The sequence below is a fragment of the Prionailurus viverrinus genome, chromosome B3 (genome assembly GCF_022837055.1).
Source record: "Prionailurus viverrinus isolate Anna chromosome B3, UM_Priviv_1.0, whole genome shotgun sequence".
Classification (NCBI taxonomy): domain Eukaryota; kingdom Metazoa; phylum Chordata; class Mammalia; order Carnivora; family Felidae; genus Prionailurus; species Prionailurus viverrinus.
Genome location: NC_062566.1, coordinates 23,215,170 through 23,229,972, shown reverse-complemented (window position 1 = coordinate 23,229,972; position 14,803 = coordinate 23,215,170). Strand labels below are relative to the sequence as shown.

Genomic DNA, 14,803 nt, shown 5'->3' with positions numbered 1-14,803 from the left:
ACTAAGTTGAATGGAAGTGGCAAAGTTGGGCATCCTTTTCCTACTCCTGATCTTAGGGGGAAAGCTTTCAGTGTGTTAACATTGAGCATGTTAGCTGTGGGTTTTTCATAAATAGCCTTTATCGTGTTGAGGAAATTGTTGTCTAATTCTAACTTTTATTATTTTCTTATCTTTATGTAGATTTGTAAAATGTAGAGTTATCTCCTTTTCAAGGCTAACTTAGAATACTTTTTCTTATTCAGCCTGCCATAGGTTTGTCAATTTAATTATTCTCTCTCTGTCTCGCTTCTTTTTTTAAAGTTTTTTCAGAGAGACAAATTTTGGCTTGGTTTGTTGTTTTTCATATCTTTTTCTTTCTTTTTCCTATGGAATTTAGATTTAGGTTGATTCCCCCCCACCCTCCCCCCCCCCATCTTGAGGTTAATGTTTATCTCATTTTCTCACTCTGTCTTTTTTAATATATGAACTTAAAAATTTTAATTTATCTTTAAGCAAGGCTTAAGCTGTTTTCTGCAATACTGCTGTGTAGTAGTAGTATTTTTAAAATTCCATTTAGGGTTATTTTTTTGTATTCATTGGTTTTTAAATTTTCAAACACATCAACATTTTTACTTGTTTCTGCATTGCATTCAGAGTGTGTATTCTGATTGATCTTTGACATTTTCTGAAACTTGCATGTGATTATATGACTTAGTATATGATTGGATTTTATAAATGTTTAATATATGCCTAAAAGAATGTCTCCTGCAGTTCTGCGGTAAAGTTAGTGTTTGCTTAGTGTATCTTTTTTAACCTTTTACCCTCAGTCTTTCTGTATTCTTATATTTTCAATATATTTCTTATAAGTTGTAAGTAGTTTTTTTAAATTCCAATATGATTATTTGGATCCTTTAGGTATTTACAAGGCAGTTTATGATGTATTTTTATTTAAAGTGATCAAATTCTCAGTGGTTTTTATTTGTCCCTCCTGTTCTCTGTTCCCCTTTCTGCATTACATCTGTGTTTGGTCTGATAATGTTTTTTATTATTTAACACCGAAGCCCCCACACCCTGCCCCCCCCCCCCCTTAGTGGCTAAGAAGTTACATACATTTTAGTGTATATTTATATATTATATGGGTAGTGTGTATGTTATACACATTTTTAGTATAAGTCATTAAGATAGTAAAACGTTCATCTTTGACTTATCAAAATCTAATTATTATTTAGTATTTTTACTCTCTTCTAAGCAATGCAGAGATCTTAGGTCCCTTTAACTTTATTTACTCTTATTTTGATTTAAATTATCATGTTTTTATTGTGTTTTACAATTTTACACACATTTTCAACCATATAAGACATATTATTGGTATTGTATATAGCCATTATTTATTTAGATTTTTTCACATACTTAACATTAAAAAAATTTTTTTAAGTATTTATTTTGAGAAAGAGAGAGCACACATGTGTGCGTGAGTAGGAGAGAGGCAAAGGGAGAGAGAGAATCCCAAGCAGTCTCCACACTGTCAGCACAGAGCGCAACATGGAGCTGGATCCCATGAACTGTAAGATCATGACCTGAGTAGAGATGAACAGCCAGACACCCAACTAACTGAGCCACCCAGGACCCCCTCTGTTCTCTATATCTTGCCTTTTTTCTGTCATTATTCTTCCACCTGAGGAATAGCCCTTAATTTTCCTTAATGGGTCTCCTGCTGTAATGCTAATGAATTACTTTTTGTGTTTCTGAAAATACCTTATTTCTCCTTCATTTTAGAAACATATTTTTTAAAGAATTTCCTTTAAAATACTATTCCTAAAAAAAAAAAATACTACTCCTTTGGGGCGCCTGGGTGGCTCAGTCGGTTAAGCCTCTAACTTTGGCTCAGGTCATGATCTCATGGTTTGTGAGTTCCAGCCCTGCCTCAGGCTCTGTGCTGACAGCTCAGAGCCTGGAGCTTGCTTCGTATTCTGTGTCTCCCTCTCTCTCTCTGCCCCTCCCATGCTCATTCTCTGTCTCTCTCTTTCTCTCTTTCTCAAAATAAATAAATATCAAAAAAATAAAAAATAATTAAAAAATGCTTTTCGTTTGTAATTTGGTTTATATTATTTCTTGAAGTCACTTCTATTAAAGCTGATCATCTTTGTATTTCCTCTTAGTCTGTTTTTGAGTTACTTTTTTGTTTTTATCTTGCACAAATTTTTAAAATTTTTTTAATTGTTTTAATTTGAATCCAAGTTAGTTAGCATGTAGTGCAGCAGTGATTTCAGGAGTAGATTCTTTAATGCCCCTTACCCATTTAGCCCATCACCCCTCCCACAGCCTCTCCAGTAACCCTCTGTTCTCCATATTTAAGAGTTTCTTATGTTTTGTCCCCCTCCCTGTTTTTATATTATTTTTGCTTCCCTTCCCTTGTGTTCATCTGTTCTGTGTCTTAAAGTCCTCATATGAGTGAAGTCATATATTTGTCTTTCTCTGACTAATTTTGCTTAGCATAATACCCTCTAGTTCCATCCACGTAGTTGCAGATGGCAAGATTTCATTCTTTTTGATTGCCAAGTAATGCTCCATTGTATATATATACCACATCTTATCCATCGTTGGTCATTTGGGCTCTTTCCACACTTTGGCTGTTGTTGATAGTGCTGCTATAAATATTGGGGTGCATGCGCCCCTTTGAAACAGCATACCTCTATCCCTTGGATAAATACCTAGTAGTGCAATTGCTGGGTTGTAAGGTAGTTCTATTTTTAACTTTTTGAGGAACCTCCATACTGTTTCCCAGAGTGGCTGCACCAGTTTGCATTCCCACCAGCAGTGCAAAAGAGATCCTCCTTCTCCACATCCTTGCCAACATCTGTTGTTGCCTGAGTTGTTAATGTTAGCCATTCTGACAGGTGTGAGGTGGTATCTCATTGTGGTTTTGATTTGTATTTCCCTGATGATGAGTGATGTTGAGCATTTTTTCATGTGTCATTTGGCCATCTGGATGTCTTCTTTGGAGAAGTGTCTATTCATGCCTTTTGCCCATTTCTTCACTGGATTGTTTTCTGGGTGTTGAGTTTGGTAAGTTCTTTTATAGATTTTGGATACTAACCCTTTATCTGATACGTTGTTTGCAAATATCTTCTCCCATTGTCAGTTGCTTTTAGTTTTGCTGATTGTTTCCTTTGCTGTGCAGAAGCTTTTTATTTTGGTGAGGTCCCAATAGTTCATTTTTGCTTTTGTTTCCCTTGTCTCCGGAGACTTGTTGAGTAAGAAGTTGTTGCGGCCAAGGTCAGAGAGTTTTTTGCGTGCTTTCTCCTTGAGGATTTTGATGGCTTTCTGTCTTACGTTTAGGTCTTTCATCCATTTTGAGTTTATTTTTGTGTATGGTGTAGGAAAGTGGTCCAGGTTCATTGTTCTGCATGTTGCTGTCCAGTTTTCCTAGCACCAGTTGCTGAAGAGACTGTCTTTTTTCCTGCTTTGTCAAAGATTAGTTGGCCATACGTTTGTGGGTCCATTTCTGGGTTCTCTATTCTGTTCCACTGATCTGAGTGTCTGTTTTTGTGCCATTGCACATATTTTATATGCCCATAGAAATGTATTTCTTTTTATTTATATTCTTTGGGGTTAGCAGGATTCTTTATTTTTATTTTCTTTTTTTCCCCTTAGCTGTATTTAGGAAATAAATTGACATATAACATTGTGTAAGTTTAAGATGTACAGTGTGACGATTTGGTACATGTATGTATTGCAAAATGATTACCACAGTGGGGTTAGTTAGTTAGTTGACAAATCCATCACTTCACATAATTACCTTTGTGTTTGTGTGGTGAGGGTAAGAACACTTAAGATCTTCCTCAGCAACTTTCAAAGCAGGGCTTTTTAAATCTCTAGCTTGATATCTTTTGTCAGTTCTAGAGATTTTTCAGTCAGTAATATCTTCAAATATTGTCTGTGTCCTATTGTCTCTTCTGTTTTTGGGATTCCTATTTCATCAGTGTCAGAGCTTCTTTCTATTCTCTTTCACCTGCTCTTTTATGTTTTCTAAGCTTTTGCTCCTCAGGACTTCTTTCTAGATATTGTTTAGTAATTCTCTTTTCACCTGAGTCTTGTGTGCTAGTAAACCTATTCATTGAGTTCTTAATTTCAATTACTACATTTAATAATTTTTTTTAACGTTTATTTTTGAGAGTGAGAGCGTGTGTACTAGTGGGGGAGGGGCAGAAAGAGGGAGACAGAGGATCCCAAGCAGGCTTCTTGCTGTCAGTGCAGAGCCCAATGTGGGGCCTGAACTCACAAACTCATGAGACCATGACCTGAGCCAAAATCAAGAGTTGGCCACTCAACTGACTGAGCCACCCAGGTGCCCCTAACAACTTTAATTTTTCTGTTTTTTAATATAGTTTTCAATTCTCTGCTGAAATATTCAATGTTCTTATCTTTTCAGACATAAGTAAGTATGGTTATTTTAAAAACTGTCTTATAACTCCAATATCTAGAGACTCTGTGGGTCTGTTTTTATTGTCTGTTATTTCTGATAGTTTTTTTAGTCATGTCTTAGTCTAGTCTCCTCATATGCCATTATGTACTGGACATTATATTAAAAAAAAATGTTTCTTGAATCAGTTTGAGGCCCAAGATATCATTCTTCAGAGACTGAGGGGAAAGAGGGTTGGTCTTCCAGGTAATTGGGGTAAGTAACTATCTGAGTTCACCTCAGTCCAGTTTCAGCGACTGAGATGATTTCATGCTGAGCTTTAATAAAATAAACAGCACTGCACAGTTCACTCTTCCTCTTGGGATTTTTCCTGTTGAGATCCCAACCCAAAGTGTGGGTTTTTCTGTGGCTATCTTCTCTCCTGGTGGGCTCTGGACTCCAGTTCTTGGTCCCCACCTCTCCCCTGCCCAAGGCTGTCCAAAGTAGTGTGGTTTTTTTGGAGGCTCTCCTACTGACAATTATGATCAGGGACAAGTAGCTTCTGATCCATGGTGTTGCTCATCTGGACATCTCTTTTCATCTCAGCTTTTCTTAGATTCTGGTCCCATAATTCTTTACCCATCTTGTTATTTCTGATACTTTTAAGATTTTTTCATCTTTAAATGTTTTATCTGCCTTTTCTAGTTGTCCTCAATTGGGGGGGGGGGAGGCTAGATGAATTTCCAGATGTGCCATTCATGGATGTAGAGACTCTTTACAGGTTTGGTTTTGCTTTGCATTTGTAACAGCATTTTTAATCAGAATGGCTTTTGTTAGAACTGTTGCTGAACTCCCTCCCTCCCCCAGCTTCTATGTATTCTTTCATCTGGAAATATGTCACTCTGTTGTTACTTGACAGTCAAGTAGAATAAGCCATAGCATTATATAAACTTCATTTCATAAATTGGTATAAAATACACTGACTAAGCTTTTGAAGCTATTTTAGGTATTCCGTCCTTTTAAGTTGAAAACTTACTATTTTCTTGAAGTAAGAACTTCTCACTGTGTAGTATTCTTTATTTCTTGGTTGTGAAGGTTCTTCCATACACATCTTAACACTGTTTGACCACCATTAAATAGGACAGTCTGCAATATTTTGTGGCCGTTCTGGAAAACAGCTGAAGCGTTGTCACAGCAGTCAGCCAGGAATGCTGCTGGACAGCTGGTCCCGGATGGTAAAGAGCCTAAATGTGTCATCCTCTGTGAACCAGGCTTCTCGTCTTATTGATGGCAGTGAGCCCTGCTGGCAGTCATCTGGCTCACAAGGAAAGGTAGTGTGCCATGTGGCACTTCTAGAAATGCTTTTATTTAGATGGCTTTACCATTTTAAACTTCAAAATGAACTTTGAAAAACCTGCTAAGTTATACTGTGTTGATACCTGCCAGTACTGATTTTATATTTTAGTTCAAAATTATTTTTAAAGCTATGAGTAATACACCATCCAATATGTATTATCAGATTTTTTTTCCTTTTACCATTTTTTATTTGTTTTTGAGAGACAGAGACTAAGCATGAGCAGGGAGGGGCAGAAAGAAGGAGACACAGAATCTGAAACAGGCTCCAGGCTGTCAGCACAGAGCTCGATGTAGGGCCCAAATACATGAACTATGAGAGCATGACCTGAGTCAAAGTGAGATGCTTAACCGACTGAGCCACTCAGGTGCCCCAATTGTCAGGGATTTTAAGCAATATATGTACCATATTATCTAACTGACCAATTGATAGAAGGGGGTAATTGCTGTTGTTTTTGTTAACTCTCCCACATAAAATGTATGAGTTCAGATTCTGCTTCTGGTGAGCACTTTTTCTAATATGTCTGAACAAATATGTGTTGCTCTTTGGAATGTTATCATGATTGCGCTCACGTGTGGGTGTACATCTTTTGAACTCATGGTCAGTCTTGGAGAAAAGGGTTTTTTTTTTTTTTCCTATCTTGATCCTAGTATTTTTTATAGTCTACTCCTTGATGGGTATAAAGAGGCCACTGAAGATCAGGAGTCTCTAAACACATAGTTTCTGGGGTTCAGAGTGAGACTTTCTTGTAATGAACAATTAAGTAGTAGAGTAGAATAGTCCTCTCTCTCAGGTCATATCATATATTTAGAAAATCTCATGTAGATTCAGTCTTCAGTGATACTATTTTAATAGCTAAAATATGGCTGAGTTTTACTAATTGAGAGTACATTTTTTTTTAAGCATTGGATTCGTTTGGAGATTTTCCCAGATGTTCTTGTTCATAGATTAAAAATGATAGTTGATCCTGCTGACAGTAGCTACATGCCTTCCCTCGTTGTGGTGTCAGGTAATTGAATTAGTTTACTCAAAGAATATCTTCTCTCATAGGATAAAAACTCCTTTGTCTGATTCCTTTACTCTCTTTTTCCCCACTAGGTGGAAATTCCCTAAATAACCTAATTGAACTAAAGACAATCAACATTAATCCCACTGACACCACAGTGTCCCTTCTGAATGACTGCACAGAGGTATGATATCGTTTTTGATGGTTTGCAAAGGACAGTGGAGGTGACTTTTTTGATTGTCTTTAAACTAACATTGAGCCTGCTTTCCCCCCTGAATTAGATTAAACAGGTATATAATTTGAATTTGCTGCTTATCAGATCAGCTTGAAAAGGAAACAAAATAAATTTCATTCTCACTATCTTAAGTAAGAAGTGAGGGTAAAGCTCCTAGCATAAGTTGTTACCGGGCACATCATACTGGTTTTTGTATGCAGCACAGGATTGTTTTTATTAAGTATCTATTAAGATGTGATGGGTTTTTTTCTACCTGCACATGTGACACCTAAATTGCTTTTTTGTTTTCATTCCTGTGGCATCAAGTATGGAACATGTCCTGAAATACTGAGCTATTGATTTGCTTGGTTATAAAGTAATTTTTAAAATGAATACAAGTTTATTATAAATATTGAAAATGCTGTCAAGTTTCTTTTACATAGTTCCTCTATTACAGAGCAGTGAGACTGTCTCATATCTTTCAGTAAATCTTTTCACACAGGTGTCAATACAATTTTAATAAATTAAATGTATTAAAAATAATACAAAATAAGATAGTTTTTAATACCACCTATATATTATTATTTCATGAGGACTTATTTAATTGGTACAATGATAGTAGGTAAAGATATCAAATAATTGACATTTATTCATCTAAAATTTATAAGTGAGTTCAAAAAATAAAAAAAAAGTTTTTTTAATGTTTATTTATTTTTGAGAGCGAGAAAGAGACAAAGTGAACAGGGGAGGGGCATAGAGGGAGGCACAGAATCTGAAGCAGACTCAAGGCTCCCATCTGCAGCACAGAATTTTTGAACTCAAAAACCATGAGATCCTGACCTGAACCGAAGTTGGATACTTAACCCACTGAGCCATCCAGGTGCCCCATAAGTGAGTTTATTTTTAAATTATTAAATTCAGTTCAGCATTTATTATTACTATTATTGTCATTGGTCTACCCACATAAGAGCAGACAAGTTCAAGGTGGTCCTAGTGTGTTATTTAAAAGAAGCTGATACATAGCCATCAAGTTAATTTGTTCATGGGTGAAAAGTTGGTAACTTGTATCTAGTCTATGGGAATGTACCAGCTTCTTTTCCCAGGTCTAAGAGGTGATGATCCGGCCTTTATTTTCAAACTTCAATAAATAGAATTATGGGAAACCATTCATTCCTGAATGTCATTATTTTGGGATATACCAATTAATTAATTGATAATTAGTACCAGTGGTGGTAATAAGTGAATAAAGTCATAAATTATTGAAAGGAAAGATAATACTGAATTTTTCTGAAAAAAGGTAATACTGAGTTTTAGTACATTTTACTGTTAACTCATTGCTAGATAACTGAAAGCAGCTTGTCTAATGTCTTAATTACACTTCTCAATATTGTTGTACTTTAAATCAAGTAGAGTTAATTAAATCAGTAACTAACAGATGATTTATAAAAGGTGTATTAATTGTAATACAATAAATTTTCAACTTAGAACAATTTATTACATAATATTTGGTAAGTATAGAGTAGTGTACATGACATGTGAGAAATATGAAGCATTGTGAGTAGTTGGAAAACTCATGACCCACTCTCTATTCCTCCAACCAGCTTAAGAACGAGAATATTATCATTCCTGGGAAGCCATTGGACATTCTAGCATTGCCTTTCCTATAAAAATGACTTGTTGTGGTAATTTTCTAACATAACCAAAAATAAAAAGTGTACTGATTCCCCCACAAACTTTTGACACATCTTCAACAATTATCAACATTTTTGCCATTCATGTTTCACTGTCTCCTATATCTTCCCCCTTTTTTTAAATTCCTAGAGTGTTTAAAAGCAAGTCCTAGATATGACCTTATTCCACATTATGTACTTCAATATTAACCGCTAAAAAATAAACATAAAAAATTAAATTAAAAAAACGAATAAATAAGAAATATAAAAGGGATGCCTGGGTAGCTCAGTCAGTTATACGTCTAACTTTTGATTTTGGCTCAGGTGATGATCTCATGGTTGTGAGATCGAGCCCCAAGATCTACGCCCAGCGTGGAGCCTGCTTAGGATTCTCTCTCTCCCTTTCTCACTCTGCCCTCTCTCTGCTCGCTTGCTCTCTTTCTCTCTCTCTGTAAATAAATAAAGAAACCTCCAACAAGGACTTTAAAAACGTAATCACAATGCCATGATCACACCTAATAGTTATTCTTTAATATCATACAATATCCAGTCAGTGTTTACATTTTTTGGAGTTATCCCATAAATATCTTTTTGCAGTTGGTTTGTGTGCCTTTACTTTGCACTTCATTTAAGTCTTGATTCTCTTGGTTTTGTTTTGCCAAAGAAAGAAATTGGTTTTCATTTCCTGTAGAATTTTTCATTTTTTCATTTGTTTTTTTGCATTCCAGTGGTTTTGTTCCATCTGTGTTTCCTGAGACATCTTAGGTAGTAGATCTTGTGGTTTGATCAGGTCCATTTGGGGCAATAAGAAGTCAGTGGAAGTGTGTGTGCTTCATGCTGCCTCATCACTCTTTGTTCACAGGAAATATAGGCATAGAGGAATACTGTAGATGCCAGATACAGGATGTGGGGCACTCTGCACGACAAAGAACCAACTTTAACAAATGGATGTCAAAGGCATAACAGAGAGAGGTTGCATCCTGTTTGGATCCTGATTTGAACAAGCCAAGAATAGAAAAATGTTTATGAGATGATCAGAAATGTTGATTACTGGTAGCGTATTAGATGATAGAAAGAATTATTGTTTTAGGTATGACCATAGTAATGTGGATGCATTTTTTAAATGCCTGTACTTCAGTGACACACTGAAGTTTGAAACAACATGGTCCCTGGAATTTTCTTATGATAATCCATATATGAACAAAATTGCTCATAATGTTGATAACTTGGAACTAGGTGATAGGGTTGTGGGGCTTTTTGTGTGATTTTCTCTAATTTATATATATTCAAGTATTCTTTATACTAAAAATTAAGAATGCTCTGAACTACCTGACGTTTAATCTCTTTCCAAATAATTCTTGGTTCTATAATGCTTTAAGACAGAAAAGCTTGTAGTCATTCAGTAAGGCTATTATACTGCTTCATTTTAGTAAGAAAATGAGTATGAGTCCCATGCCTTGGATATACATACGTGGTGATTAATGACTTTTTAAAACTGTACTCAAATGTAGCTGTATTAATATTGCCTAACTTGCTTGAAATTTCCAGAACTAAAGTGAAAGAGCTGTAACTTTCCACACATTCCATGTCTCAAATGTGTTGCTGTCCAGTTTAAGTATCTCATGTATTTGAGTTTAAAAAGTCTGTAGCTTACTGTTTTTGTGTCCAGTATCACAGGTATATTGAAATTGCAATAAAGCAGTGCAGGAGCTCAGGAATTGATTGTAAAATTCATGGTCTCATCCTGCTGGGGCGGATCCGTGCAGAGGAGGAAGATTTAGCTGCAGTTCCTTTCTTAGCCTCTGATAATGAAGAGGAAGAAGATGAAAAAGGAAACAGTGGGAGGTGAGAGCCATTTGTTACTGGTGGTGCTCATTCCAAAATTCTCACCCTTAAAAGCAAGTATTTAATTGGAGTGTATTTAATAATGAGAGTAATTTTATGCACTCAGGAATGTTTGGAAAATTTTAGTTGTTTTAAAAAATTTTAACCTAATTTTTGAAAAATGTTTAATGTAGAAACACATTGGGGTGCCTGGGTGGCTCAGTTGGTTGAGCGTCTGACTTCAGCTCAGGTCATGATCTCATGGTTCGAGAGTTCGAGCCCTGCGTTGGGCTCTGTGCTGGCAGCTCAGAGCCTGGAGCCTGCTTCAGATTCTGTGTCTCCCTCTCTCTGCCCCTCCCCCATGCACACACATGTGTGTACTTCTGTCTCTCAAAAATAAATATTAAATATCATTAAAAAGAAGAAATAAAAATGTTTAATATTTCTACCTGAAATATCACAATTAATGTTTTGATATATATCCTTTTAGTTTTCTTTTTTATCTGTCCCTAATTGTGTTTTTCCAAGAGATGGTGTGATATGATATACATTTTATAAACTTTTTGCTAAATATTTTGTTAACTTTTAAATTAAAATATTGTGTAAAATATATATAATAAAATCTATCCTCAACTATTTTTATTTTTTTAGTAAAAAAATTTTTTAATGTTTATTTATTTTTGAGAGAGAGAGAGAGAGGGAGACAGACAGACAGACAGACAGAGCATGAGAGGCAGAGGGGCAGAGAGAGGGGGAGACACAGAATCTGAAGCAGGCTCCAGGCTCTGAGCTGTCACCACAGAGCCCGATGTGGGGCTCGAACTCACAGAGTGCAAGATCATGACCTGAGCTGAAGTCAGAGGCTTAACTGACTGAGCCACCCAGGCGCCCCAGCCTCTTAACTGTTTTTATTTTTTGATCAAGTGGGATTCATTCCTGGGCTTCATGGCTGGTTCAACACTCGCAAATCAATCAACGTGATACATCACGTTAATAAAAGAAAAGATAAGAACCATATGATCCTGTCAATCGATGCAGAAAAAGCATTTGACAAAATTCAGCATCCTTTCTTAATAAAAACCCTCGAGAAAGTCAGGATAGAAGGAACATACTTAAACCTAATAAAAGCCATTTATGAAAAGCCCACAGCTAATATCATCCTCAATGGGGAAAAACTGAGAGCTTTCTCCCTGAGATCAGGAACATGACAGGGATGTCCACTCTCACCACTGCTGTTTCACATAGTGTTGGAAGTCCTAGCATCAGCAATCAGACAACAAAAGGAAATCAAAGGCATCAAAATTGGCAAAGATGAAGTCAAGCTTTCACTTTTTGCAGATGACATGATATTATACATGGAAAATATGACAGACTCCACCAAAAGTCTGCTAGAACTGATACATGAATTTAGCAAAGTTGCAGGATACAAAATCAATGTACAGAAATCAGTTGCATTCTTATACACTAATAATGAAGCAACAGAAAGACAAATAAAGAAACTGATCCCATTCACAATTGCACCAAGAAGCATAAAATACCCAGGGATAAATGTAACCAAAGATGTAAAAGGTCTGTATGCTGAACTATAGAAAGCTTACGAAGGAAATTGAAGATATAAAGAAATGGAAAAACATTCCGTGCTCATGGAAGAATAAATATTGTTAAAATGTCAATACTACCCAAAGCAATCTACACATTCAATGCAATCCCAATTAGAATTACACCAGCATTCTTCTCGAAGCTAGAACAAGCAATCCTAAAATTTGTATGGTACCACAAAAGGCCCCGAATAGCCAAAGTAATTTTGAAGAAGACCAAAGCAGGAGGCATCACAATCCCAGACTTTAGCCTCTACTACAAAGCTGTCATCATCAAGACAGCATGGTATTGGCACAAAAACAGACACACAGACCAATGGAATAGAATAGAGACTCCAGAATTGGACCCACAAAAGTATGGCCAACTAATCTTTGACAAAGCAGGAAAGAACATCCAATGGAAAAAAGACAGTCTCTTTAACAAATGGGGCTGGGAGAACTGGACAGCAACATGCCAAAGAATGAAACCAGACCACTTTCTTACACCATTCTCAAAAATAAACTCAAAATAGATGAAGGACCTGCATGTGAGACAGGAAACCATCAAAACCCTAGAGGAGAAAGCAGGAAAAAAACCTCTCCAACCTCAGCCATAGCAATTTCTTACTTGACACATCTCCAAAGGCAAGGGAATTAAAAGCAAAAATGAACTATTGGGACCTCATGTAGATAAAAAGCTTCTGCACTGCAAAGGAAACAATCAACAAAACTAAAAGGCAACTGACGGAATGGGAAAAGATATTTTCAAATGACATATCAGACAAAGGGCTAGTATCCAAAATCTGTAAAGAACTCACCAAACTCCACACCCGAAAAACAAATAACCCTGTGAAGAAATGGGCAGAAAACATGAATAGACGCTTCTCTAAAGAAGACATCTGGATAGCCAACAGGCACATGAAAAGATGCTCAACGTCGCTCCTTATCAGGGAAATACAAATCAAAACCACACTCATATACCGCCTCATGCCAGTCAGAGTGGCTAAAAGGAACAAATCAGGAGACTATAGATGCTGGCGAGGATGTGGAGAAATGGGAACCCTCTTGCACTGTTGGTGGGAATGCAAACTGGTGCAGCTGCTCTGGAAAACAGTGTGGAGGTTCCTCAAAAAGTTAAAAATAGATCTACCCTGTGACCCAGCAATAGCACTGCTAGGAATTTACCCAAGGGATACGGGAGTGCTGATGCCTCGGGGCACTTGTACCCCGATGTTTATAGCAGCACTTTCAACAGTAGCCAAATTATGGAAAGAGCCTAAATGTCCATCAACTAATGAATGGATAAAGAAATTGTGGTTTATATATACAAGGAATACTACGTGGCAATGAGGAAGAATGAAATCTGGCCATTTGTAGCAACGTGGATGGAACTGGAGAGTGTTATTCTAAGTGAAACAAGTCACATAGAGAAAGACAGATACCATATGTTTTCACTCTTATGTGGATCCTGAGAAACTTAACAGAAGACCATGGGGGAGGGGAAGGAAAAAAAAAGTTAGGGAGGGAGCCAAACCGTAGGAGACTCTTAAAAACTGAGAATAAACTGAGGGTTGATGGGGGTGGGAGGGAGGGGAGGGTGGGTGATGAGTATTGAGGAGGGCACCTGTTGGGATGAGCACAGGGTGTTGTATGGAAACCAGTTTGACAATAAATTTCATATTAAAAAAAACCTTTTTAAATGTATGTAGTTCCTTGGCATTAAGTACATTCATATTATTGTGTAATTATGGGCAGTATTTATCCCTCAAATATCCATACCATTAAATAGCCTTTTGTTAGGACGCCTGGGTGGCTCAGTCGGTTAAGTGACCGCCTTCAGCTCAGGTCATGATCTCAAAGTCTGTGGGTTTGAGCCCCACATCGGGCTCTTGGTGACAACTTGGAGTCTAGAGCCGGCTTCAGATTCTGTGTCTCCCTCTGTCTCTGCCCCTCCCCTGCTCACACTCTGTCTCTCTCAAAAATAAAATCAAAACCAAAAAAAAATTAACAAAAAAATAGTCTTCTGTCATGTAATTTTATTGAGTGCAGTATTTCATCTTATGACAATGTTCTCATTTGCTTACTCAATTAGATATTTTGCATGAATATTATAGTGATGAATATTAGTGTACTCATTCACCATACATCTATTGAATACCTGTTATTAGCTAAATCCTGTTTCTGTCCTGTGAATGCTGTGGTGAATATGCAAATTAAGACAAACACACACATTAGAATTCATCATCAGAGTGGCCTTACGGCTGTGGAAAGTGCATGAAGGAGAAATGCATGGTGCTTTGAGAGTCAAACAAAAGACTGTTGATCTACAAAAGAGCATTGATCTGTCAGGAGAACAAGAAAAACTCTCTCCAAAGGCATACTTTCAGGAAATGTCAGAGTTTTCAAAACAAAGTGGGCAGAAAAAGGTGTTTCGGGCAGGGGAATAACATATACCAAGGGTTAAGAAAGACATCTGCCAGGTTTCTGCACATTCACTTTTTTAATTCTTTTTTTCCCCCTTACATTTATTTATTTATTTATTTATTTATTTATTTATTTATTTATTTATTTAATGACCTAGAGAGACAGAACACAAGTTAAGGAGGGGCAGAGAGAGAAGGAGACACAGAATCTGAAGCAGGCTCCAGGCTCTTAGCTGTCAGCACAGAGCCCAATGTGGGGCTCGAACTCACAAACTGTGAGATCATGACCTGAGCTGAACTTGGACGCTTAACCGACTGAGCCACCCAGGTGCCCCAGAAAACAGTGGATTTTCA

The 14,803-nt window shown here is 36.8% G+C and overlaps 1 protein-coding gene across 5 annotated transcripts in view; it reads left to right on the top strand.

The window, feature by feature from the left end:
• HERC2 (HECT and RLD domain containing E3 ubiquitin protein ligase 2) overlaps nucleotides 1-14,803 on the top strand; it is a 284,479-nt gene that overhangs the window by 193,790 nt on the left and 75,886 nt on the right. For all 5 annotated transcript variants that reach the window (XM_047861969.1, XM_047861966.1, XM_047861967.1 and 2 more), the window contains 4 exons: nucleotides 5,522-5,712; nucleotides 6,639-6,744; nucleotides 6,834-6,925; nucleotides 10,295-10,470. In XM_047861969.1, the coding sequence (XP_047717925.1) occupies nucleotides 5,522-5,712; nucleotides 6,639-6,744; nucleotides 6,834-6,925; nucleotides 10,295-10,470 (565 nt within the window). The remainder of the gene's footprint in view (nucleotides 1-5,521; nucleotides 5,713-6,638; nucleotides 6,745-6,833; nucleotides 6,926-10,294; nucleotides 10,471-14,803) is intronic.